The 27,807-nt window shown below is 50.2% G+C and overlaps 1 protein-coding gene across 1 annotated transcript; it reads left to right on the top strand.

Moving 5' to 3' along the window:
- Nucleotides 1–1,982: 1,982 nt before the first annotated feature.
- On the top strand, nucleotides 1,983–25,906 carry LOC143973734 (uncharacterized). Its single transcript, XM_077474570.1, has 4 exons — nucleotides 1,983–2,460; nucleotides 9,361–9,590; nucleotides 17,331–21,026; nucleotides 25,570–25,906. The coding sequence occupies exons 1-3, from the start codon at nucleotides 2,087–2,089 to the stop codon at nucleotides 21,023–21,025; spliced, it is 4,299 nt and encodes a 1,432-aa protein (XP_077330696.1). The 5' UTR covers nucleotides 1,983–2,086; the 3' UTR covers nucleotide 21,026; nucleotides 25,570–25,906.
- The last annotated feature ends 1,901 nt before the right edge of the window (nucleotides 25,907–27,807 follow it).

The raw sequence follows: 27,807 nt of genomic DNA, 5'->3' as shown, positions 1-27,807 counted from the left end.
ATCAATGAATACATACCCTGTCTAGACTTGCTTACCCACCCAGAATTACCAACTGATATATAAATACATTTTCAGATCTACCAACCAATGCATAAATATGTCACCCAGACCCACCTACCCACCCATATCTATAAACCAATGAATGAATACCATGCCTAAGCCAGCCTACCAACCAAGATCTACCAACCAATATATGAATACCTGGCCTATGCCCACCTACGCCCATATCTACCAACCAATTTATCAATATCCCACCTCACCTGCCCACCAGATCTGCCAATGCCTACCCATCCAGATCTACAAACCAGTGTATAAATCCCCTGCCCAGACCCACCTACCCACCCAGATGTACCAACCGAATACCCCGCCTAGACCACCCACCCACCTACCCTGATTTACCAACCACAGTATGAATACTCCACTTACCGATCCAGATGTACCAACCGATTAATACCCCGCCTAGACCACCCACCCACCTACCCTGATTTACCAACCACAGTATGAATACTCCACCTACCCACCCAGATGTACCAACCGATTAATACCCTGCCTAGACCACCCACCCACCTACCCTGATTTACCAACCACAGTATGAATACTCCACCTACCCACCCAGATGTACCAACCGATTAATACCCCGCCTAGACCACCCACCCACCTACCCTGATTTACCAACCACAGTATGAATACTCCACCTACCGACCCAGATGCACCAACCGATTAATACCCCGCCTAGACCACCCACCCACCTACCCTGATTTACCAACCACAGTATGAATACTCCACTTACCGACCCAGATGTACCAACCGATTAATACCCCGCCTAGACCACCCACCCACCTACCCTGATTTACCAACCACAGTATGAATACTCCACCTACCCACCCAGATGTACCAACCGATTAATACCCTGCCTAGACCACCCACCCACCTACCCTGATTTACCAACCACAGTATGAATACTCCACCTACCCACCCAGATGTACCAACCGATTAATACCCCGTCTAGACCACCCACCCACCTACCCTGATTTACCAACCACAGTATGAATACTCCACCTACCCACCCAGATGTACCAACCGATTAATACCCCGCCTAGACCACCCACCCACCTACCCTGATTTATCAACCAAAATATGAATACCCCACCTACCCACCCAGTTTTAGCAATCAATGTATGAAAACCCCACCTATAGCAACCTTCTCGCCCCATATCTAATAACCAACAAATTAATGCCCAGTCTATATACAATTGCCTACCCAGATCTACATACCAATGTAAGAAGACTTGGCCTAGACCCACCAAAATCTACCAAACAATGTATTAATACCCCACCTAGATCCACCTACCTACCCGTATGTACCAACTAATATATGAATGCCTTGTTTAGTCCCACCTACTCACCCCGATCAACCAATGAATGATTAGCCTGTCTAGACCCACGTTTTCACCCAAATCTACCAACCAATGTATGACTACCTGGCCTAAGCCCACCTAGATCTACCAACCAATGTATGACTACCTGGCCTAAGCCCACCTAGATCTACCAACCAATATATGACTACCTGGCCTAAACCCACCTAGATCTACCAACCAATGTATGACTACCTGGCCTAAGCCCACCTAGATCTACCAACCAATGTATAAATATTCCACCTAGACCCTCCTACCCGCCCAGAACTACGAAGTATAAGTACCTTGCCAAGACCCACCTACTTACCCATATGTACCAACCAATAAGTGAATATCCCACCTATAGCCACCTACCCAGATGTATTCATCAATTTACATCTCCCATACCTGCAGAATCAGATCTATAGATCAGTAAAATTTTAATACACCCCTCCCCCGAGGAAGCAGGGAGGGGCAGAACAATACCAGAATTTTATGTGTTTTTATTATGCCCTCTGTGTTCTTATATTACGATCAGTGTTGGTCAGGTGACTGATGCCTTTATTTTATATTCCCCTTCCTAGGTCAGTCTGTATGCCGCCACCCACTGGACCCCATAATGTAGGCTTTGGACGCCGGCCCTACCTTCCCGTGATGCTCCATCCGCCAATGGCCTGTCACCATCTGCAGAGATGACGGCTAGTGATCTGCGGGGTCGTCCCTTCTACTGCCGAGAATGGGTCTTACAGAGGCTTCAGCACTGTCTGGAGGGGCTGGGGGGAGCGCAGGCCCCCGGAATCCTAATCACAGGGGCCCCTGGCGCGGGGAAGACGGCCTTGTCTACGGAGATCCTCTGGCCGTCTTCAGAGGCAGGGAAGAACTCTCGCCTTGGCTCCCGTGTCCTGGCACACCACTTCTGTCAGGCGCACACGCATGCCAGTTTGGACCCGCTGCACTTCATACAGAGCCTGGCGCGCCAACTGCGCCACAGCCCGCTCGTCAAAGGCTACCGGGGAGAGGCCAACACCGATGCGTGTAAGGGTGATCTGAACGAGCTATTCAAAAGGTGAGGAAATCGTGCTCCCACCCCTGAGGTTCTCTAGTATATCTGTTAGTTGTAGGCTTTGTATCCCCACCTTCACCTGGTCTGGCAATGTCTCTGTTAGCTTCAGACTCTGTGGCCCCAAAGGTTTTTTTTCAAGTAATCTGCTATTTGTACAAAGTTTGGCCTCCACCTTTTTAGGATCTGTAGTCTCTCTGTACACGGTCTGGTACCTGCGGGTATGACGTATATTTGTTGTAGACTTTTTGGCCTTGTAGTGTAGGGTTGGTAGTGTATCTTCTACTAACGGACTGTATGGCCCCCTGTAATCTGTAAATTGTGTGGCAATGCCCCTGAGGGTCAGTAACCACTATAATGTTGTGCACATGCTATCTGTAGGGTGTATGGTGCCATCCCAAAGACATGAAGTGTATCTTTATATCTGTACCCCCCCCCCCCCCCCCACCCCTGAGAATCTGTACCTGTAAATTGTGTGGCACGGCCCCTGAGGGTCAGTAATGAATTCTCTATATTGTGTATCTGTGGGCTGTATGATCTTGCCCCTTAGACATGCAGTGCATCTTATTTCTGTAACCCCACCCCTGCTGATCTGTAGTGTACCTGTAAATTGTGTGGCACCTCCCCTGAGGGTCTTTACTGAATTCTGTATAATGTTGTTTATCTGCAGGCTGTATAATCCCATCCCAAAGACATGCAGTGTATCTTATTTCTGAGACTCCCACCCCTGAGAATCTGTACTTGTTAATCTGTAAATTGTCTGACACGGCCCCTGAGGGTCAGTAATGAAAACTCTATATTGTTGTCTATCTGCGGGCTGTATGATCTCACCCCTTAGACATGCAGTGCATCGTATTCCTGTAACTCCTTTGCCCCACCCCTGAGGATCTGTAGTCTACCATTAAATAGTGTGGAACTTCCCCTGAGGGTCTATACTGAATTCTCTATAATGGTGTATAGCTGCAGGTTGTATGATCCCACCCCACAGATGTAGTGTAGCTTGATTTTGTGACTCTTTGGCCCCGCCCCTGAGGATCTGTATTGTACCTGTGATCTGTAAATTGTGTGGCACCATGCCTCAGGGTCAGTAATGAAGCCTCCTATAATATTGTGTATCTGCTAACTGTATCAGATGTAGTGTAGCTTGATTCTATGACCCTTCAGCACCACCCCTGAGGATCTGTAGTGTACATGTGATCTGTAAATTGTGTGGCACCATGCCTGAGGGTCAGTAATGAAGCCTCCTATAATATTGTGTATCTGCTAACTGTATCAGATGTAGTGTAGCTTGATTCTATGACCCTTCAGCACCACCCCTGAGGATCTGTAGTGCACCTGTGATCTGTAAATTGTGTGGCACCATGCCTGAGGGTCAGTAATAAAGCCTCTATAATGTTGTGTACCTGCTAACTGTATAATCTCACGGTTTATTTTATTTCTGTAACTCTGTGGCCCCACCCCCAAGGACCTGTAATGCTTTCAAAACATCTCTAAGATCAAAAACAGAAATGTAATATATGTCAGCTTATCTGCCCTTAGGTGGCTGCATTCGTTTTCTTTCTTTCTTTTTCTTTCCTTCCTTCCTTCCTTTTATTTTCTCCTGATGATCCTGCCAGTAACACACACTTCCTGTTCTAGGGTGAAAGCGCTAACTCGCTGTACTGTATGTATGAAGGAGCAGAGTTGTCACCCTAGGACAGCACAGCCTTACAGAACATCTTCCTCTCTCCATAATGTAGGTGGGGGAGGTGTTCTGCAGTCCACAGGGAGATCTTAGAACTGTATAACTGGAGCACAGGAAGTTATCCGCTCACTGGATTATTGGCAGGATCAATAGGTTGTTTTGCACCTATAACAACACGCTCTTAATTGTATATTTCTGGGGTCGGCCATCTAGCTCCTTCCTCTCTGAGTCACGCTCAGAGGGGCTGTCGGAATCTTGCAATGCCTCATGGGAGTTGTAGTTCCACAACAGCTAGAGGGCCAAAGTTTGCCTAACTCTCTAGTATATTTCAATTCTTAACGCGATTCGTACGCACATATATGGCGGCACAGCAGTAGGCCTGTATCTTCTTCTATAAGAGGCTCCTCTCTCGTCCACTCATTACCTGTATGAATGGCACCTGTTTGAACTTGTTATCAGTATAAAAGACACCTCTCCACAACCTCAAACAGTCACACTCCAAACTCCACTATGGTGAAGACCAAAGAGCTGTCGAAGGACACCAGAAACAAAATGGTAGACCTGCACCAGGCTTGGAAGACTGAATCTGCAATAGGCAAGCAGCTTGGTGTGAAGAAATCAACGGTGGGAGCAATAATTAGAAAATGGAAGACATACAAGACCACTGATAATCTCCTTCAATCTGGGGCTCCACGCAAGATCTCACCCCATGGGGTCATAATGATCACAAGACCGGTGAGCAAAAAACCCAGAACCACACGGGGGGGGGGACGACCTAGTGAATGACCTGCAGAGAGCTGGGACCAACGTAACAAAGGCTACCATCAGTAACACACTACACCGCCAGGGACTCAGATCCTGCTTAAGCCAGTACATGTCCGGGCCCGTCTGAGGTTTGTAGGAGAGCATTTGGATGATCCAGAAGAGGATTGGGAGAATGTCATATGGTCAGATGAAACCAAAGTAGAACTGTTTGGTAGAAACACAACTCATCGTGTTTGGAGGAGAGAGAATGCTGAGTTGCAACCAAAGAACACCATACCTACTGTGAAGCATGGGGGTGGCGACATCATGCTTTGGGGCTGTTTCTATGCAAAGGGAACAGGACGACTGATCCGTGTACATGAACGAATGAATGGGGCCCATGTATCGTGAGATTTTGAGTGCAAACCTCCTCCCATCAGCAAGGGCATTGAAGATGAAATGTGGCTGGGTCTTTCAGCATGACTATGATGCCAAACACACCGCCCGGGCAACGAAGGAGTGGCTTTGTAAGAAGCGTTTCAAGGTCCTGGAGTGGCCTAGCCAGTATCCAGATCCCAACCCCATAGAAAACCTTTGGAGGGAGATGAAAGTCCGTGTTGCCCAACGACAGCCCCAAATCATCACTGCTCTAGAGGAGATCTGCATGGAGGACATGGAGGCCAACATACCAGCAACAGTGCGTGACAACCTTGTGAAGACTTCCAGAAAACGTCTGACCTCCGTCATTGCCAACAAAGGATATATAACAAAGTATTGAGATGAACTTTTCATATTGACCAAATACTTATTTTTCACCATCATTTGCAAATAAATTCTTTCCAAATCAGACTTTGTCTGGATTTGTTTCCACATTTTGTCTCTCATAGTTGAGGTGATACCTATGATGACAATTACAGGCCTCTCTCATCTTTTTAAGTGGGAGAACTTCCACAATTGGTGGCTGACTAAATACCTTTTTTGCCCCACTGTATATATGTATGTGTATATATAATGTAGGAGGACTCTTTATTTTATTAGCATTAACCATGCCGTCTATCCGTGTACTTGGTAGTGATAATTTATCACGGCTTTTGTGAATTTCTGGTACTGTAATCTCGTAAAGTCTCTTGAGATTCCCGTATCGGGGGGGGGGGGGGGGGGGGTCGTTCTCCACTGTTTGAAGCGTTTGTAGATCTCTTCACTCCTCCGAAGGAAAAGCGATCTACAAAGCTTCATAACCTGGCATCCAGAGAACGATCTCTGAGAATACCGGAGAATGCAGCAGTGAAACTTTTTTTCAATGCTTCATAAACGAACACCAAAGTATTCTTGAGTAACTAATGTGAAGACTTGGTCAGGAGAACCTTTTTTGAGGTGATGTTTTGTAGCAGGATGGCTTTGCTTTGACACATTTTGCTTTTGTTGAGGGTGATCCTTGCTGAAATGCAGGTGGCAGTACTTGCTGACTTCGGAGGGCCTTATAATGGCTTATCTACTTTCTGAATGAGCCCACTGACGTCATTTCTGCTGCCAGGTGGTGTTTAGTTCCTGCCATTATATATTGTTTTGGGCAGGCCTCTGGATATTGTTTTGTTCTTGCTGCAAGGGTTCCTTTTTTGACCTGTCTTGTTGCAGGGTGACCTTACTGATGTGTTTTTATTTCTGGGTAGTTGTGTTGCCTTAGAGCAGTGGTCTCCAAACTGCAGCCCGGGGGCCGGATGTGGCCCTTAGCTTGCTTTTATCTGGCCCTTGGGGCACCATTTCATTCACTGACACCAACAATTGGGCCCAATGACACCAACGAGGGGCCACAATTCCTCCCAATGACACAAACGATGGGCCACAATTCCTCCCAATGACACCAACGATGGGCCACAATTCCTCCCAATGACACCAACGATGGGCCACAATTCCTCCCAATGACACCAACGATGGGCCACAATTCCTCCCAATGACACCAACGATGGGCCACAATTCCTCCCAATGACACCAACGATGGGCCACAATTCCTCCCAATGACACCAACGATGGGCCACAATTCCTCCCAATGACACCAACGATGGGCCACAATTCCTCCTAATGACACCAACGATGGGCCACAATTCCTCCCAATGTCAACAACGATGGACCCCAATAATGGGACACAATTCCTACAAATGAAACCAAAGCCGGGGTGTCGTTTACTCCAACTGATGCTGGGACTTTTTTTTTTATTCCCAATGTCCACATTCTGGCCCCCCCTAAAGTCTGAAGGACAGTAAACCGGCCCCTTTTTTGGAAAGTTTGGAGACCCCTGCTTTAGAGGAACCTTCTCTGACATGTTATACTGATGTAGAGTCTGCATTTCCTAACACGTGGCTTTCTCATAGTGTGTTTCCTCACTGACGTGGGCTCATTGCAGGCTGGTCTTCCTTTTACGAACATCTAGTCGTATTGCTTAGTGATTTCTATTTTGCCTTCATAAGACCTCATTGCTGAATGGTGCTCAATTTACTGACCTATTTCCTCATTGTAGGCTAGTCCTCCATTTAGTGATGTGGCTTCCTTAATGGCTGGTTGATGGGTGTCCTCATTGTGGGTGGGTTCTCAATTTACTGAGGTGTCTTTATTGCAGGCTGATCTTCCATTTATTGATGTGGCTTCTTTACAAGCTGGTTGATGTCCTCCTCATGGTGGGCTGGTCCTCAGTTCATTGACATATGTTCTCACGTCGGTCTGGTCTTTCATTTTCTGACGTGGCATCTTTGCAGGCTGGTTGATAGGTGTCCTCATGGTGGGTGGGTCCTCTATTGACATGGATCTTTTGTAGGCTGGGTGATGGGTGTCCTCATAATGGGCTGGTCCTCTATTGACATGGTTCTTTTGCAGGCTGGTTGATAGGTGTCCTCGGGGTGGATGAGTCCTCTATTGACATGGCTCTTTTGCAGGCTGGGTGATAGGTCTCCTTGTTGTAGGTGGGTTCTTCATTTACTGACCTGTCTTCATTACAGGCTGGTCCTCAATTTAATGACATGGCTTCTTTTCAAGCTAGTTGGGTGTCTTCATTTACTGAGATGTCTTAATTGCAGGCTGGTCCTTCATTTATCGGTGAGGCTTGTGTGCAAGCTGGTTGGTGTCTTCGTGTTGGGCCTGTCCTCCGTTCACTGACATATGGCCTCCTTACAGGCTGCTCCTTCATTTTGTGATGAATTAGCATCTTTGTAGAATGGTTGATGGGTGGTCCTCATTGTGGGGGGGTTCTTAATTTACTGAGGTGTCTTTATTGCAGGCTGATCTTCCATTTATTGATGTGGCTTCTTTACAAGCTGGTTGATGTCCTCATGGTGGGCTGGTCCTCAGTTCATTGACATATGTTCTCACGGCAGTCTGGTCTTTAATTTTCTGACGGGGCATCTTTGCAGGCTGGTTGATGGGTGTCCTCATGGTGGGCTGGTCCTCTATTGACATGGTTCTTTTACAGTCTGGTTGATAGGTGTCCTCGGGGTAGATGAGTCCTCTATTGACATGGTTCTTTTGCAGTCTGGTTGATAGGTGTCCTCGGGGTAGATGAGTCCTCTATTGACATGGTTCTTTTTCAGTCTGGTTGATAGGTGTCCTCGGAGTAGATGAGTCCTCTATTGACATGGTTCTTTTGCAGTCTGGTTGATAGGTGTCCTCGGGGTGGATGAGTCCTCTATTGACATGGTTCTTTTGCAGGCTGGTTGATAGGTGTCCTCAGGGTGGATGAGTCCTCTATTGACATGGTTCTCTTGCAGGCTGGGTGATGGGTCTCCTTGTTGTAGGTGGGTTCTTCATTTACTGACCTGTCTTCATTACAGCCTGGTCCTCAATTTAATGACATGGCTTCTTTTCAAGCTGGTTGGGTGTCTTCATTTACTGAGATGTGTCCCAATTGCAGGCTGGTCCTTCATTTATTGGTGAGGCTTGTGTGCAAGCTGGTTGGTGTCTTCGTGGTGGGCCTGTCCTCCGTTCACTGACACATGGCCTCCTTCCAGGCAGGTCCTTCATTTATTGGTGAGGCTTGTGTGCAAGCTGGTTGGTGTCTTCGTGGTGGGCCTGTCCTCCGTTGACTGACATATGGCCTCCTTCCAGGCTGGTCCTTCATTTTGTGATGTAGCATCTTTTTAGAATGATTGATGGGTGGTCCTCATTGTGGGTGGGTTCTTCATTTTATTGACATTCCCTCATTGCAAGCTGATTGTCCATTTATTGACATGGCTTCTTCACCGGCTGGTTGATAGGTGTTCTCATGGTGGGCCGGTCTTTCGTTTATCGCCGTGGCTTCTTCGCAGGCTGGTTGATGGCTGTCCTCGTTGTTGACGGGTTCTTCATTTACTGTCATATTGACATATGTCCTTGTTGCAGGCTGATTCCCCCCCCCCCCCCCCAACTTTTATTGATGTGGCTGCTTTTCAAGATGGTTGATAGACCAGCCCACCATGGGGACATCTATTTACTGACATGTGTTCTCATTGCAGGCTGGTCCTCTTGCCACTGGCAGAGCTTCCTCCTCCTTCCCAGAACCTCTTGCTCCTGGTGGATTCTGTGGATGAGACGTGCTGCTGTTGTCGTTCGGATGGATTTGGGGCGGAGTCCAGCTGTACCATCGCGGAGTTGCTGGCCAATCACCATGAGCTGTTCCCACCATGGCTGCTGCTGGTGTGTACGGCACGGAGGCAAAACAAGACCGTCACCAGGATGTTTACAGGTGAGCGCGATGTATGCAAATCTCCCCAGACCAGACACGTAGTTCTAATAGACACTCTCCCTAGACACGTAGCTATGGTACATCTATGACCTGTATGTGTCTACTGTGCAATAGGCCAAGGAAATCTATAGAATAGGGCTGGTTTGAGGATCTTCCCCATAATCCTCCACTCCTTCTGCAGTTATTTCACAACACTCTACAAAGCAAAGTGATGTGCAGTCACCTGTAGGAACCAATCATAATTCACCTTGATTACCCACTAACCGTGGGTGTGGCAGCTGCATTTGTTTCCTTTTTTTTTTTTCCTTTTTCCTTTTTCACTTTTTCGCCTGGTGATCCTGCCAGTAACACTCCTTGTCCTAGAGTGACCACGCCCACTCTTCATACTGTATCTACAGTAAGGAGGAGCAGCATTGTCACCCTACACATGGGTGGGAGGTGTTCTCTAGTCCGTAGTCCACAAAAGAGAATCGGGCAGGGGCTGATACCATTGCAGAGTACTCGGGGCAGCACTGGCTTTCTGGCAAGATCCAAGGGTATTATTTTGCACTTAGTGGGGAAAATAACGATTTGATCCCAGGGGCGGACTGACAACTCATGGGGCCCCCCGGGCAATAGGAGATTATGGGGCCCCCTGGGCAATAGGAGATTATGGGGCCCCCTGGGCAATAGGAGATTATGGGGCCCCCCGGGCAGTAGGAGATTATGGGGCCCCCCGGGCAGTAGGAGATTATGGGGCCCCCCGGGCAGTAGGAGATTATGGGGCCCCCCGGGCAATAGGAGATTATGGGGCCCCCCGGGCAATAGGAGATTATGGGGCCCCCCGGCAATAGGAGATTATGGGGCCCCCCGGCAATAGGAGATTATGGGGCCCCCCGGCAATAGGAGATTATGGGGCCCCCAGGCAATAGGAGATTATGGGGCCCCTGGGCAATCAGAGATTATGGGGCCACAAAGTATACACAAACACACAGTATACAATCACACAGTACACACAGACATGTTTCTATTGGCTGAGAAGGTACTGGAGAGGAGGGGCAGCTATGATCTCTGGATTTTTAGACCAAAAGAATGTTGGTAAGGGACATTTCCAAGACAGATGTAAAAAAAAAACACAATTTTTTTACATACTATCCCTGGTTTTACTGAGGCTGGCAACCCTGATGGGGCCCCCTAGTGGCATGGGGCCCTCGGGCAGTGCCCGAGTAGCCCAATGGTCAGTCCGCCCCTGTTTGATCCCCTGCAGATGTTGTAAGTTTGACCATTTACAAAGAACTGAAGGGTCTATCATTTTTATCATTGGCGTTTTTTTTTATATGATAGAGACAGAATATCAACCAAAAATCCATAAACAACACGTAATAAAAATGTTATACATGGAGTCGCAGTTCAGTGAGTAAAATAAGTATTTGATCCCCCAAGCAAACCATGCCTTAGTAGTTGGTGGAGAAACCCTTGTTGGCGATCACAGAGGTCAGACGTTTCTTGTAGTTGGTGATCAGGTTTGCACACATCTCAGGAGGGATTTTGGTCCTCTCTTCTTTACAGATCTTCTCTAAACCCTCAAAAGAGAAGTATGGGATTTTTTTTTTTTTTTTTTTACAGATTCATACTTACCTAAGTAAATGCAGCATCGGTCCCACAGCACCGCTGTCACTGAGAACCGAGCGATCGAACGCCGCCAATGGCTCGGTTTTCACAACTCCCCCGAGCAGAGAGCTGCTGACTGTCAATCGGCAGCTCTCCGCTCTGCTCCTCCACACTCACTGGAGTGCTGAACTGTAGAGGGACGGCCCGCTGAAAGTCTGAGACGGGTGTCGGTCCAGGCACCTGGCAGATCCAGGCTCCCGTTTTCGGGATGACGCGGTGCCTGGACTGATATCTGTGACGTCAGCAGAGAGCGGACCTCAGCCCACTCTCTGCTGAAAATGGCTCAAAACGAATTGCACTCCTGTGATCCATAGGAGAAGTCCAGCCAAACAAGCTTTGGCTGAACTTCTCCTTTTAAGGTTTCTTGGCTGTTGCCAAGTTTCAGCTCCCTCCATAAATTTTCTATAGGATTAAGGTCTGGAGACTGGCTAGGCCACTCCATTACCTTTTATGTGCTTCTTCTTGAGCTACTCCTTTGTTGCCTTGGCGGTATGTTTTGGGTCATTGTCATGCTGGAAGACTGATCTATGACCCAGCTTCAGTGTTATTATCTTCTCAAAAAGTTCTAAACCAATATTTTCAATACGTGGCCCCATCCATTGACCCTTCAAGGTGGCAAAGTCAGCCTTTAACTTTAGCAGAGAAATAGCCCCAAAGCAACATGTTTCCACCTCCGTGCTTGACTGTAAGGATGGTGTTCTTGGGGTCATGGTAGCATTCTTCTTCCTCCAAACACTGTGAGTCGAGTTAATGCCAAAGAGCTCAATTTTGGTCTCATCTGACCACAGAACTTTCTCCCAATCCTTCTCATTTGATGTTCATCTGCAAACTTCAGACGGGCCTGTACATGTGCTGTCTTGAGGAGGACCTTGCGGGTGCTGCAGGATTTCGATTCATGGCGGTGCATTGTGTTCCCAATGGTTTGTTTGGTGACTGTGGTCCCAACTGCCCTGAGATCATTCACAACTCCTCCCATATAGTTCTGGGCTGATCCCTCACTTTTCTCATGACCACCCTTGCCCCATGAGGCAAAATCTTGCATGGAGCTCCAGACCAAGGGCAATTGATGGTTATTTTGTATTTCTTCCGAATAATCGCTCCAACAGTTCTCCCCTCCTCACCAAGCTTCTTGCTGATGGTCATTGTTTAGGTCTACAATCTGATGGTCCTTGTGCAGGTCTACAGTCTGATGGTCCTTGTGCAGGTCTACAGTCTGATGGTCATTGTGCATGTCTACAGTCTGATGGTCATTGGGCAGGTCTGCAGTCTGATGGTCCTTGTTCAGGTCTACAGTCTGATGGTCATTGTGCAGGTCTACAGTCTGATGGTCATTGGGCAGGTCTGCAGTCTGATGGTCCTTGTTCAGGTCTACAATCTGATGGTCCTTTTGCAGGTCTACAGTCTGATGGTCCTTGTGCAGGTCTACAGTCTGATGGTCCTTGTGCAGGTCTACAGTCTGATGGTCCTTGTGCAGGTCTACAGTCTGATGGTCATTGTGCAGGTCTACAGTCTGATGGTCATTGTGCAGGTCTACAGTCTGATGGTCATTGTGCAGGTCTACAGTCTGATGGTCATTGTGCAGGTCTGCAGTCTGATGGTCATTGTGCAGGTCTGCAGTCTGATGGTCATTGTGCAGGTCTGCAGTCTGATGGTCATTGTGCAGGTCTGCAGTCTGATGGTCATTGTGCAGGTCTGCAGTCTGATGGTCATTGTGCAGGTCTGCAGTCTGATGGTCATTGTGCAGGTCTGCAGTCTGATGGTCCTTGTGCAGGTCTGCAGTCTGATGGTCCTTGTGCAGGTCTGCAGTCTGATGGTCCTTGTGCAGGTCTGCAGTCTGATGGTCCTTGTGCAGGTCTGCAGTCTGATGGTCCTTGTGCAGGTCTGCAGTCTGATGGTCCTTGTGCAGGTCTGCAGTCTGATGGTCCTTGTGCAGGTCTGCAGTCTGATGGTCCTTGTGCAGGTCTGCAGTCTGATGGTCCTTGTGCAGGTCTGCAGTCTGATGGTCCTTGTGCAGGTCTGCAGTCTGATGGTCCTTGTGCAGGTCTGCAGTCTGATGGTCCTTGTTCAGGTCTACAGTCTGATGGTCATTGTTCAGGTCTACAGTCTGATGGTCCTTGTGCAGGTCTACAGTCTGATGGTCATTGTTCAGGTCTGCAGTCTGATGGTCCTTGTGCAGGTCTACAGTCTGATGGTCGTTGTGCAGGTCTACAGTCTGATGGTCATTGTGCAGGTCTACAGTCTGATGGTCATTGTTCAGGTCTGCAGTCTGATGGTCCTTGTGCAGGTCTACAGTCTGATGGTCATTGTGCAGGTCTACAGTCTGATGGTCATTGTGCAGGTCTACAGTCTGATGGTCATTGTGCAGGTCTACAGTCTGATGGTCATTGTGCAGGTCTACAGTCTGATGGTCATTGGGCAGGTCTACAGTCTGATGGTCATTGGGCAGGTCTACAGTCTGATGGTCCTTGTGCAGGTCTACAGTCTGATGGTCATTGTGCAGGTGTCAGAAACCATGAATCAGACTGAGACAGAAGTACAATTAAATCACACTTTTTTATTAATAAAAAGGTAAATAGAAAAAGCGTAGTCAAGCACAGCCAGAGTCCAGTAACCAGATTGGGTAGTCAGCCAGGCCAGAAGTCAGGGAACCAAGAAGAGCAACAGCAAGCAGGATAAGGAGCCCAGAAGGGACGTCAGTAAGCCAGTCTTTAAACAAACTGCAGGAGATGGTTTCTAGTGATGTGACCAAGGCGAAGGCAGATATGAAGTGAGCTGGAAGGCTTTAAGTAGGCAGGTCAGATGAGCATCATCAGGAACAGCTGGTAACTGTGGAGAGAGAAGAGAGCTGGCAATTAGCCGACAGCTGAGCGGCCAGCCCAGAGAAGGAAGGGCTAAGCCAGCCCTGACAGCAGGTCTACAATCTGATGGTCATTGTTCAGGTCTACAGTCTGATGGTAGTTGTTCAGGTCTACAGTCTGATGGTAGTTGTTCAGGTCTACAGTCTGATGGTCGTTGTTCAGGTCTACAGTCTGATGGTCGTTGTTCAGGTCTACAGTCTGATGGTCGTTGTGCAGGTCTACAATCTGATGGTCCTTGTGCAGGTCTACATTCTGATGGTCCTTGTGCAGGTCTACATTCTGATGGTCATTGTGCAGGTCTGCAGTCTGATGGTCATTGTGCAGGTCTGCAGTCTGATGGTCATTGTTCAGGTCTACAGTCTGATGGTCCTTGTGCAGGTCTACAGTCTGATGGTCCTTGTGCAGGTCTACAGTCTGATGGTCCTTGTGCAGGTCTACAGTCTGATGGTCCTTGTGCAGGTCTACAGTCTGATGGTCATTGTGCAGGTCTACAGTCTGATGGTCATTGTGCAGGTCTACAGTCTGATGGTCCTTGTGCAGGTCTACAGTCTGATGGTCCTTGTGCAGGTCTACAGTCTGATGGTCATTGTGCAGGTCTACAGTCTGATGGTCCTTGTGCAGGTCTACAGTCTGATGGTCCTTGTGCAGGTCTACAGTCTGATGGTCATTGTTCAGGTCTACAGTCTGATGGTCATTGTTCAGGTCTACAGTCTGATGGTCATTGTTCAGGTCTACAGTCTGATGGTCATTGTTCAGGTCTACAGTCTGATGGTCATTGTGCAGGTCTACAGTCTGATGGTCATTGGGGAGGTCTACAGTCTGATGGTCATTGTTCAGGTCTGCAGTCTGATGGTCGTTGTGCAGGTCTACAGTCTGATGGTCGTTGTGCAGGTCTACAGTCTGATGGTCATTGGGCAGGTCTACAGTCTGATGGTCATTGGGCAGGTCTACAGTCTGATGGTCATTGTGGAGGTCTTCAGTCTGATGGTCATTTTTCAGGTCTACAGTCTGATGGTCATTGTGGAGGTCTTCAGTCTGATGGTCATTTTTCAGGTCTACAGTCTTGTCCCCGACGTCCTTTGCCAATCTTTGGTCTTGCCCATGATGTTGAGGTTTGAATGGAAGAAAGAGATTCTGTGGACAGGCGTCTTTTATACACATAACGGGTTTTCATTAGGAGAACCTTCTTACATTGACAGGACTAATCTGTGTACCACATGAGCACCTACTGTAGCCAGTCTGTGTGAGCCAGAATTATTGTTGGTTGGTAGGGGATTAAATGCGTATTTTACTCGCTGAACTACAACTCCATTTATAACATTTGTATCGTGTGTTTTTTTCTGGATTTTTGTTTGATATTCTGTCTCTCTTATTGAAAATACAGCTATAAAAAAAAAAATGATAGACCCTTCATTTCTTTGTAAGTGGGCAAGCTTACACAATCTGCAGGGGAGACGATGATTATTTTCCCCTCTGTATATTCCAGTTTAAATTACCTTGTCACCTGGACAGCAATACAAACCTGACAGAGGTTCTGACCCCTCTGTATTATATCCAAAACCAAAGAGCTGAAAAGTCCACTTTAAAACGTTTACTGCAATCTCTGCCACATTCAGCAGGTTTCTCACAGTGCTTCAGGGGTGGGACTGCAGCCTCTTATCTTTTAGTGCTGAACAATGCCATACTACAACAAGTTAAAGTAGCCCTAGCATTTTGAGTAGCTGCACCAGGGCCCTTTGAGACATAGGGGCCCGTTTATGATAGATGTGGGTCAGACGAGTGTTGGGACCCCTTGTACTGTCCTGTAGAGCTGGATATGGCTCATTTCTAAGTAGCTGATTGATATTATCCATACATAAGTGTTTCACTTGGCTAGTAGTTGAATGGGGGGGGGGGGGGAAGAAATGATCTCGTACAGGGGTCCCTAGAGTCCCACAGTAGTATGTTTATGTCCCCTTGACAGATGACATCTAAAAATGTCCTATTTGGCTGCAGGTTATCGTTCAGTATAACCCAAGTTTTCTTTATTGCATGTATGAGGTAATAAATTCCATTAATTACAGGATATACATTATTCACATCTTATAGGTCAAGGGTCTCCAAACTGTGGCCCAAGGGCCGGATGTGGCCCTTCTGCTTGCCTTTATCTGGCCCTTGGGGCACTACTCCTCCTAGTGACACCAATGATGGGGCATCATTTTCATTCACTGATGACTAGCAATTTTCTGCTTTTACTGGCCACAGTCTGGCTCCCCTAAAGCCTAAAGAACAGTAAGTTGGCCCTTTGCTCAAAAAGTTTGGAGACCCCTGGTATAGGTGATGTAGTTTGCAGTAGAGCTGCCACGACGAGTCGACGTAATTGATTAAGTCGACTACAAAAATACGTTGACGTGCGTGCAGGGCGTCGATGCGTCAGTGGTGGCAGTGCTTAGTATCTACCGCTGCCCTCCGTGCCGCCGTCCCCCTCTCTTCTCCCCCTCCGTGCCGCCGTTCCTAGGGGTGCAACGGATCGTCACCGATCTGTGATCCGAGCGCACATGCCGCGATCCGCGGTCTCGGCCTTAGGAAAGGCTGCGGCTTCAGCCTAGCTCCGAAGCGGCGGCCATCTTTCTACACCCAGGCGTTTACAATGTGATCGCTCCGACGGAGCGATCACTTGTAAACCAACCGGCGTCATGTTTCTCTCTCCCCTCTCTGTACTGATCTGTGCAGTGGAGGGGAGAGGTCGGATGGAAGCAGCCATCCCTCCATACCCAGCCAATACTCTGCCAGCCTGATACTCTGCCAGCCAATACAATACTCTGCCAGCCAATGCAAAACAATACTCTGCAATACAATACTCTGCAATACAATACTCTGCAAAACAATACAATACTCTGCCAGCCAATACAATACTCTGCCAGCCAATACAATACTCTGCCAGCCAATACAATACTCTGCCAGCCAATACAATACTCTGCCAGCCAATACAATACTCTGCAATACAATACTCTGCCCGCCAATACTATACAATACTCTGCAATACAATACTCTCAAGGTTATCCAAAGGATTAATTAGCTAATAAAAAAAACCCACTAGATTCATTAAAAGATAAAAATAAAAAAATAATCGGATAGTCGTTGACCAATCGAAAAAATAATCTATAGATTAGTCGACAGACAAATTAATCGTTAGTTGCAGCTCTAGTTTGCAGATCCCATTGGTAATTATCATCCTTTTTGTTTTCTGCAGGTTTCCGGAGACTGTGCCTGGACGACCTCCGCAAAGCGCACATTGTACGCGACGTACAGCAGTACATCCTATGCCGCCTGGACTGCGAGGAGACTCTGCGGCAGCACCTGACCCTGGACACCGCCGAGATGCTCAACCAACTTCACATAAAGAGCAACGGCTGCTTCCTGTACCTGGAACGCGTACTGGACGGGGTGTCCGAGGGCACCATCCTCCTGAGAGAGGTCCGCCATATCCCCGGAACTCTGAACGGGCTATACCTGTGGCTGTGCCAGCGATTGTTCTCCGGGCGCCAGTTCTGCCAGGTGCAGATGCTGCTGAATGGCATCCTGGCATCACCATCTCCGATCTCACCTTCCCAGCTGCACAGAGCCGTGTGGACCAAACAAATGAAAGGCTGGAGCACCGAGGACTTTAACAAGGTCTTGGAGTCTATCTCCTCCCTGCTTCGCCCGGCGGGGGTCTCTCGGAGTTGGCTGGTGCTTTTCCATCACAGCTTCTCAGAGTGGCTGCTGGACGTCAAGTACTGCACACAGAAGTATCTCTGCAGCATACCTGAGGGCCACAGCATGCTGGCCATGAGCTTATCAACAAGGGCACCCGATCTGTCCCCTACCGAGGTCCAACAACTCGCCAGGCACCTCTTGATGTCTGATCTCCGAGGGCTGGATCCATCTCACCTGGCTCTATGGCTTTTGTGGACCAGGGTGCCCGTGTCAGACTGCCTGGCCTCGGACATTCCTCTGGAACTAGAAGTTTTGCAGCTGCTGCTCTTGGCCAAATCTACAGTAGATGGAGTTTCGGCTGTAGAAGACTCTGGGGCTCTGAGAAAGACCCTAGAGCGTGGCGGCTCTATGGAAATGTTATTGGATGGTGGAAGTAGCCTCAACAAACGGGATCGAGCAGGACGGACCTTGCTGGCTGCCGCAGCCCATTCTGGGAATCTGGAAGTTGTGACCCTAATGATTTCAAGGGGAGCTAGTCTAGAGTCCACAGATGAAGATGGGCAAACTCCTCTAGGCCTGGCAGCTCACCAGGGCCATCTCTGGGTGGTTGAGATCCTTCTGCAACATGGTGCCCGTCATGATCACACGGACAGTCGGGGGTGGACTCCCCTGCGGGCTGCCTCTTGGGGAGGCCACACAGAGGTGGTGGAAGCACTTCTGGCCGCTGGAGCTCAGCCTGACATCTCTGGCTGTGATGGACGCACCGCACTCAGGGCAGCGGCCTGGGGAGGGCATGAGGGGCCTGCAAAGGCCCTGCTAAAAGCTGGAGCTGGAATCGACCAGGCTGATGTGGAGGGCAGGACTCCCCTCATGGCTGCCGCATATATGGGCCATCGCTCAGTGGCAGAACTCTTGCTGGATTCTGGGGCTAATGTGAACGCATGTGATTTAGAGGGCCGGACTGCCCTTGCCGTAGCCTGTCTGTGCATGCCCTCTGGGAACACATATCCAGAAATGGTATCTCTGCTACTGGAATATAGTGCAAATCCAGAGCTGGAAGATAAAGAAGGGGTCACACCACTACTGGTGGCTGCTTATGAGGGGAAAGAAGAGGTGGCAGAGCTTCTGCTTGAGGCGGGTGCTGATCCTGATAAACCTGGCAAAGGTCATATGACACCACTACTTGCAGCCGCCTTAGGGGGCCACGCTGAAACGGTGCGGGTCCTGCTTCTGTGGGGTGCTGCTACTGACGTTATGGACATGGAGGGGAGGACGGCACTCCTCCTGGCATCTGCTGCTGCTGGAGGAGAAGAGGCCGTCAGAGTCTTACTGGACAGGGGGCTTAATGAAAATCACCAAGACATACTGGGATGGACTGCACTTCACTGGGCCGCCTGTGAAGGACGGAAAAATGTCTGTCGCACCCTGATAGAAGGAGGAGCCAAGCTGGGCATAAGAGACAGTGAGGGGAACACCCCGCTCCTGCTGGCAGCTCAGGAAGGGCACACAGGCTGTGTAGATTTACTGATTAACCGTGGGTCCCTGGTAGAACAGCGTGGCAGTGACCAAATGACGGCTTTATGCTTTGCTGCTCTTGGGGGCCACAAGGGCACAGTGAAATTGCTACTGAAAAAAGAAGCAGACCCCGATGTTAAAGCCAGTCAAGGAAAGCCCCTCCTGTACCTGCTGGCCCTGCAAGGACTGACGGATGTGGTTGAAATTTTGTTTGACCACAAAGCCAACCCCGAAGTAAGAGACTCAGAGGAACGCACGGCTTTGCACGCCTCCTGCTGGCAAGGAGACTGGGAAATGGCACGGATTCTTCTACAAAAGGGCAAAGCCAACTGCAATGCCTTCGACAAGGAAAGAAGGACTCCGTTACACTGTGCCGCATGGAGAGGGCACATCAATATCGCCCACCTTCTTCTAGAGAATGGGGCTTTCATCGATGCACAGTGTTCACAAGGTGCTACACCTCTCTGTATTGCCGCTCAAGAGGGACACGAAGAGCTGGCCCGGGTGCTGCTGGAGGAGGGCAAAGCCAGCCCCTTCCATGCAGACCATTATGGCCGGACCCCAATAAGAGTTGCAGCAAAAGGAGGACATATGGCAATTGTAAATCTCTTGGAGAAACATGGTGTTCCACCATACCAAGGCTTGATAGGAAAGCGTCCCCAGAAAGACACTATTCAGAGGGAAGTGGTGGAAGGGACTGGTGGTAGCTGGTCTACCCTTTCTCCAGTTTCCACAGGTAGCCAATCACTGGACAACTCTCTAAAGAGCTCCAAGGGATCAATATTAACATCATCCACCTACCACTCCCAGGCAACTGTGCCAGCAGACAGTCTGACTTTTACTCAGCAGGTTCAGCAGCACTCTCTTCCACGCAGCCGTTCACGTCAAGCCGTGGCCCTCACCGGCATGTTTGGTGGCCAAGTGCTTCCTGAACTTAAACCTAATCACATTTTAGCTGCATCAGGCTTGGATCAGACCTCCAACCTGCATCAAGATCTTGTCAGATCAGAAGTGATCAGTGCGCCCTCTCAGAACCCAAGTTCCCCTGACCGTGATTTAAAAAGAAACGGGATTCTCACAAACCCAAAGTATGGAAGCCCCACCTATTCTCGTTTCAAGGCAGGAGATTATGTTCCTCCTCCAAACAGAAATTCCAGCTCCAAGTCTTACAGCAGGACAGCAGACCCTGGGGATGACCAAAATAAGAGTTCTGGATACTCTTCAAGCCCAGCTGGCACTGAGAGGGAACTCTACTACAGGAAGAATGTGGACTCTGCAGAAAACACTAAAAATATTGTGCAATTTTCCGTTAAAACCGGGAGACCGGAGCCTTCACCCCAGATCATTGGGACTTCTATGTCTTCTCCGAAGAATAGTCCCACTTCTTTGACCCCCTCCAAGAAAACTGTGGAACCTGTTTATTCTCCAAATAAGCCCCCAAATCCTATGTCTCCCCCTTCAAGGTGCGAGGACCTGGTCTACTCTGCAAAAAAGCCTGTGGACTTTGTATACTCTCCTAAGAGAACTGCAGATGAGGCGTCCTCGCCCACTAGGACCACAAAGGACCCACAGTTTTGTGGGACCAGGGACCAAACTGGCTCACCAAGCCCATTGAACTCTCCAGTTATATCCATGACCACTATGGACCCCCAGCTCCACCTCAAACAAGCCATCAAGCTGCAATTCGAGGGCCGCACATGTGGGTTCAACTTCAGGAAGGAGACTCCGCTGTGAGGTGGGTACATTAACTGCATGTAGTTTATCACTTGTAACTGCCTTTAATGTGTTGCTTAAATTTGTCAGCTGGATTTTGGTATTTTTTTTTAAATATGGTTTAAACATTACTGTCAGTTTTCTTTGTCATTCCTTTAGAGAGATTTTGCCTAGTTTTCTCTCTTTGTGACTCGTGTACGAAAAAATATGGTTGTCAACATGGTCAGCAGCAACACGGTCAGCAGCAAAAATATTGTCCAACATTTTAAAAATCCCAACTCAAGCCACAACGTCATCTTGGCTTTTGATAGAAGGGTTAGAGTGGCCATTCTCAATCAAGGTTCTCCCAGGAGTTGCTAGGGGTTCCTTGAGCTGTGGCTGATCAACCTCCCATTTGGTGGTGCTTCCCTAGTTTTGGAGCCAACATCACTTGTCCAGCTGCATGACACAAATGATCTTGTTGGCTGTCTAAAAGAGGGGGCATTCTTCCATCAGACCCCCATTAATTGGGTTTAGCAGAGTGAAACCTGAAAATCATTGCAAGGGTTCTTCTGGGGCAGAAATGTTGAGAGAGGCCGAGTTAGAGCCATAATGAGGTCATTTTTGTTGCTGTGGAAATCTTTCCACTTCCTGCGTGGTTGGCAGGACAGAAAGTGAGGTGAACTTTCCTTGGTGGGAAACACAGTTGGCAATTAAAACATAGCAGAGGTTAGAATCCTCCCCAACACTAACCAACACCAGCCACCTAAAAAATTTTGGCTGATGTTGAACTTTATAGGAAGTTTTCATGTAGGGTCATTGTCAAAGCAACAGGGGTGACCTAGACCTACTTGGGTGTCCCAGTTGGACCTAGATTCAAAACTATACCTACTTAGGGGATCCCAATTTGACCTAGACCTACTTGGGTGTCCCAATAGGACCTAGACCTACTTGGGTGTCCCAATAGGACCTAGACCTACTTGGGTGTCCCAATAGGACCTAGACCTACTTGGGTGTCCCAATAGGACCTAGACCTACTTGGGTGTCCCAATTGGACCTAGACCTACTTGGGTGTCCCAATTGGACCTAGACCTACTTGGGTGTCCCAATTGGACCTAAACCTACTTGGGTGTCCCAATTGGACCTAGACCTACTTGGGTGTCCCAATTGGACCTAGACCTACTTGGGTGTCCCAATTGGACCTAGACCTACTTGGGTGTCCCAATTGGACCTAGACCTACTTGGGTGTCCCAATTGGACCTAGACCTACTTGGGTGTCCCAATTGGACCTAGACCTACTTGGGTGTCCCAATTGGACCTAGACCTACTTGGGTGTCCCAATTGGACCTAGACCAACTTGGGTTGAGTGGTGGTGGATGATAGGCTCAGGAAGGGGTGGTGGGTTGAGTGGTTGGGGAGGAGTTGTGGTGGATGTTGGGCTCAGGGAGGATTGGTGGTGACGGTGGTGGGTTGAGTGGTTGGCGAGGGGTAGTGGTCATGGTGTGTGGGAGGCTCAGGGAGGGGTGGTGGTGGTGATGGATGTGGGTTGATTGGTTGGGGAGGGGTGGTGATCGACATTGGTTGCTGGTGGGTGGGAAGCTCAGGAAGGGGTTGTGGTGGTGGGTTGAGTGGTTGGGGAGGGATAGTGGTCATGGTTGGTGGTGAGTGGGTGGGTGGGAGGCTCAGGGAGGGGTGGTGGTGGGTTGAGTGATTAGGGAGGGGTGCTGGCGGATGAGAGGCTCAGGGAGGGACAGTGGTGATGGTGGTGGGTTGAGTGGTTGGGGAGGGGTGGTGGTGGGTTGAGTGATTGGGGAGGGGTGGTGCTAGATGAGGGGCTCAGGGAGGGAGGGTGGTGATGGTGGTGGGTTGAGTGGTTGGGGAGGGGTGGTGGTGGATGGAGAGGCTCAGGGAGGGATGGGGGTGATGGTGGTGGGTTGAGGGGTTGGGGAGGGGTGGTGGTGGATGAGAGGCTCAGAGAGGGACGGTGGTGATGGTGGTGGTGGGTTGAGTGGTTGGGGAGGGGTGGTGGTGGATGAGAGGCTCAGAGAGGGATGGTGGTGATGGTGGGTTGAGTGGTTGGGGAGGGGTGGTGGTGGATGAGAGGCTCAGAGAGGGACGGTGGTGATGGTGGGTTGAGTGGTTGGGGAGGGGTGGTGGTGGATGAGAGGCTCAGAGAGGGACGGTGGTGATGGTGGTGGGTTGAGTGGTTGGGGAGAGGTGGTGGTGGATGAGAGGCTCAAGGAGGGATGGTGGTGGGTTGAGTGGTTGGGGAGAGGTGGTGGTGGATGAGAGGCTCAGGGAGGGATGGTGGTGATGTTGGTGGGTTGAGTGATTGCGGAGGGGTGGTGGTGGATGAGATGCTCAGGGAGGGATGGTGGTGGGTTGAGTGGTTGGGGAGGGGTGGTGGTGGATGAGAGGCTCAGGGAGGGACGGTGGTGATGGTGGTGGGTTGAGTGGTTGGGGAGGGATGGTGGTGGATGAGAGGCTCAGGGAGGGATGGTGGTGATGGTGGTGGGTTGAGTGGTTGGGGAGGGGTGGTGGCGGGTTTAGTGGTTGGGAAGGGGTGGTGGTGGGTTGAGTGGTTGGGGAGGGGTGGTGGTGGGTTGAGTGGTTGGGGGGGTGGTGGTGGGTTGAGTGGTTAGGGAGAGGTGGTGGTGGATGAGAGGCTCAGGGAGGGACAGTGGTGATGGTGGTGGGTTGAGTGGTTGGGGAGGGGTGGTGGCGGGTTGAGTGGTTGGGAAGGGGTGGTGGTGGATGAGAGGCTCAGGGAGGGATGGTGGTGATGGTGGTGGGTTGAGTGGTTGGGGAGGGGTGGTGGTGGGTTGAGTGGTTGGGGAGGGGTGGTGGTGGGTTGAGTGGTTGGGGAGGGGTGGTGGTGGATGAGAGGCTCAGGGAGGGGTGGTGGTGGGTTGAGTGGTTGGGGAGGGGTGGTGGTGGATGAGAGGCTCAGGGAGGGGTGGTGGTGGGTTGAGTGGTTGGGGAGAGGTGGTGGTGGATGAGAGTCTCAGGAGGGATGGTGGTGGGTTGAGTGGTTAGGGAGGGGTGGTGGTGGATGAGAGGCTCAGGGAGGGATGGTGGTGGGTTGAGTGGTTGGGGAGGGGTGGTGGTGGGTTGAGTGGTTGGGGAGGGGTGGTGGTGGGTTGAGTGATTGGGGAGGGGTGGTGGTGGATGAGAGGCTCAGGGAGGGACAGTGGTGATGGTGGTGGGTTGAGTGGTTGGGGAGGGGTGGTGGTGGGTTGAGTGGTTGGGGAGGGGTGGTGGTGGGTTGAGTGGTTGGGGAGGGGTGGTGGTGGGTTGAGTGGTTGGGGAGGGGTGGTGGTGGGTTGAGTGGTTGGGGAGGGGTGGTGGTGGGTTGAGTGGTTGAGGAGGGGTGGTAGTGGGTTGAGTGGTTGGGGAGGGGTGGTGGTGGGTTGAGTGGTTGGGGGGGGGGGGTGGTGGTGGGTTGAGTGGTTGGGGGGGGGGGGTGGTGGTGGGTTGAGTGGTTGGGGGGGGGGTGGTGGTGGGTTGAGTGGTTGGGGGGGGGGGTGGTGGTGGGTTGAGTGGTTAGGGAGGGGTGGTGGTGGGTTGAGTGGTTGGGAAGGGGTGGTGGTGGATGAGAGCTCAGGGAGGGATGGTGGTGGGTTGAGTGGTTGGGGAGGGGTGGTGGTGGGTTGAGTGGTTGCGGAGGGGTGGTGGTGGATGAGAGGCTCAGGGAGGGATGGTGGTGGGTGTGTGATTGCGGAGGGGTGGTGGTGGATGAGAGGCTCAGGGAGGGATGGTGGTGGGTTGAGTGGTTGGGGAGGGGTGGTGGTGGATGAAAGGCTCAGGGAGGGATGGTGGTGGGTTGAGTGGTTGGGGAGGGGTGGTGGTGGATGAGAGGCTCAGGGAGGGATGGTGGTGAGTTGAGTGGTTGGGGAGGGGTGGTGGTGGATGAGAGGCTCAGGGAGGGATGGTGGTGGGTTGAGTGGTTGGGGAGGGGTGGTGGTGGGTTGAGTGGTTGGGAGGGGTGGTGGTGGATGAGAGGCTCAGGGAGGGATGGTGGTGGGTTGAGTGGTTGGGGAGGGGGTGGTGGTGGGTTGAGTGGTTGGGGAGGGGTGGTGGTGGGTTGAGTGGTTGGGGAGGGGTGGTGGTGGATGAGAGGCTCAGGGAGGGATGGTGGTGGGTTGAGTGGTGGGGAGGGGTGGTGGTGGGTTGAGTGGTTGGGGAGGGGTGGTGGTGGGTTGAGTGGTTGGGGAGGGGTGGTGGTGGGTTGAGTGGTTGGGGAGGGGTGGTGGTGGATGAGAGGCTCAGGGAGGGATGGTGGTGGGTTGAGTGGTTGGGGAGGGGATGTGGTGGATGAGAGGCTCAGGGAGGGATGGTGGTGATGGTGGTGGGGTTGAGTGATTGGGGAGAGGGTGGTGGTGATGGTGGTGGGTTGAGTGGTTGGGGAGGGGTGGTGGTGGATGAGAGGCTCAGGGAGGGGATGGTGGTGATGGTGGTGGGTTGAGTGGTTGGGGAGGGTTGGTGGTGGGTTGAGTGGTTGGGGAGGGGTGGTGGGGTGGCTGGTAAGTTTCATAACACGATGAGGACAGGTTTATTGATAGACTCACCAATAACTGTATTTACAGGTCTTGAACCAGAATCGGCATGGCGGAGAGCCGTGATGTGACCTCAGGGATGGTGCGGCAGCGAGGCATCATGGAAGGAGGATGGCTTGTATAGGAGGAGCAGAGAAGACTTCCAGCCTGGCGTGGTGCCATGTATTGCTAGGGCAAGCTTTGCCAACTGCTCCCCCCCATGACTACTAATGGGACTTTGGAAATTTTTACTTTTTTACTGACCACCTCCAAGTATTTCAGAACTTTTATCATGTACTAAAACAGTCACCATTTATACATCATCAGTATGCGAAAGTTTTATATAAATACCACCAACAATAAAAGTGCCTTCTGTTATTAATGAAAACTGTTCCTTTAATGCCCCGCCGCCGTCCTTCACAAAATACTCCTTGGAGGAGAAGTATCTCTACGAGGTTCCTCGTTCCCTCCGAGGTGTCCATGCTGTGTTTTGTCCCAGGTTGATCCATGCTGTGGTTGGTTGATGATCTAGTGGGGGTGACAGGGCCAGGTAGGTGAACCTTCCCTCCCTGGGGGGTGTCTGTGTGGCAGGCCGGACTATGTGCGCTCAGTGGAACCCACACATTGGACCATCTAATACTCATCCAAGGTGCTGAAGTCATGCATGCCAGGCCGGGTGGGAGTAAAGGACAGATTGACAGTCAGGGATGGGACGCCAGGGGAAGTATCACATGACATTGTTTATGCCTACTGATTGGCTGTTGGACCCCCAGCAATGTCACATGGGAGGAGGTCACATGATCGCCCACGTGTGGAAGCATCGGGTATTGTTGGTGCATGCGGAGGAGGAAGGAGGTAGTGCTTGGCGAGGTATTAGATGGACAGTTGGACCTCTTTGCCCTGAGTGGGAATGGTGATCTTGTCTCTTTAAAACATTTAGGGACGGCATTGTAACCATCAACTGGAATTGCTTTGGAAAGAATGTATTGTACGGAAGAGCATATAGGATGCACAGGAGGAGGACTGTAATGTGCAGCGCAGCCAGAAACTGCAGGAACCAAGACTATGTAATGTACACCGTAGGGTGCAGGGGTCAGGACTATGTATGTACACCGCAGGGTGCAGCGGTCAGGACTATGTATGTACACTGCAGGGGTCAGGACTGTGTATGTACACTGCAGGGTGGAGGGGTCAGGACTATGTATGTACACCACAGACTGTAGAGGTCAGAACCATGTAACTTGTGTCAGAGTGCAGGGGTCAGAACTATGTAATGAACAACATATAGTGGTGCAGGGGTCAGGACTGTGTAAAGCACAATATAATGGCGCAGGAGTCAGTACTATGTAATGCACACTATATTGGTGCAGGGGTCAGGACTATGTAATGCACACTATAGTGGTGCAGGAGTCAGGACTGTATAATGCATAGTGGTGCAGGGGTCAACACTATGTAATGCACACTGTAATGGTGCAGGGGTCAGGACTGTGTAATGCACACTGTAATGGTGCAAGGGTCAGGACTGTGTAATGCACACTGTAATGGTGCAAGGGTCAGGACTGTGTAATGCACACTGTAATGGTGCAAGGGTCAGGACTGTGTAATGCACACTGTAATGGTGCAAGGGTCAGGACTGTGTAATGCACACTGTAATGGTGCAAGGGTCAGGACTGTGTAATGCACACTGTAATGGTGCAGGGGTCAGGACTGTGTAATGCACACTGTAATGGTGCAAGGGTCAGGACTGTGTAATGCACACTGTAATGGTGCAAGGGTCAGGACTGTGTAATGCACACTGTAATGGTGCAAGGGTCAGGACTGTGTAATGCACACTGTAATGGTGCAAGGGTCAGGACTGTGTAATGCACACTGTAATGGTGCAAGGGTCAGGACTGTGTAATGCACACTGTAATGGTGCAAGGGTCAGGACTGTGTAATGCACACTATAGTGGTGCAGGGCTCAGGACTATGTAATGCACAGCATAATGGTGCAGGGGTCAGGACTATGTAATGCACACTATAGCGGTGCAGGGGTCAGGACTATGTAATGCACATTATAGCGGTGCAGGGGTCAGGACTATGTAATACACACTATAGTGGTGCAGGGGTCAAGACTTTGTAATGCACACCATAATGGTGCAGGGGTCAGGACTATGTAATGCAGCACACCATAATGGTGCAGGGGTCAGGACTATGTAAATCACAGTATAATTCTGCAGGGATCAATACTATGGAATGCACACCATAATGGTGCAGGGGTCAGGACTATGTAAATCACAGTATAATTGT

This window comes from Lithobates pipiens, unplaced genomic scaffold, assembly GCF_037356315.1.
Source record: "Lithobates pipiens isolate NorthernLeopardFrog02 unplaced genomic scaffold, aLitPip1_a1.2 Scaffold_94, whole genome shotgun sequence".
Classification (NCBI taxonomy): Eukaryota; Metazoa; Chordata; class Amphibia; order Anura; family Ranidae; genus Lithobates; species Lithobates pipiens.
This window is presented reverse-complemented; position numbering and strand designations above follow the sequence as displayed.

Coding starts and splice junctions, on each gene's coding strand:
- LOC143973734 (XM_077474570.1), top strand. CDS start 2,087: ATGACGGCTAGTGATCTGCGGGGTCGTCCCTTCTACTGCCGAGAATGG. Junction 2,461..9,360: donor CTGAACGAGCTATTCAAAAG/GTGAGGAAATCG, acceptor TTCTCATTGCAG/GCTGGTCCTCTTGCCACTGG. Junction 9,591..17,330: donor CGTCACCAGGATGTTTACAG/GTGAGCGCGATG, acceptor TGTTTTCTGCAG/GTTTCCGGAGACTGTGCCTG.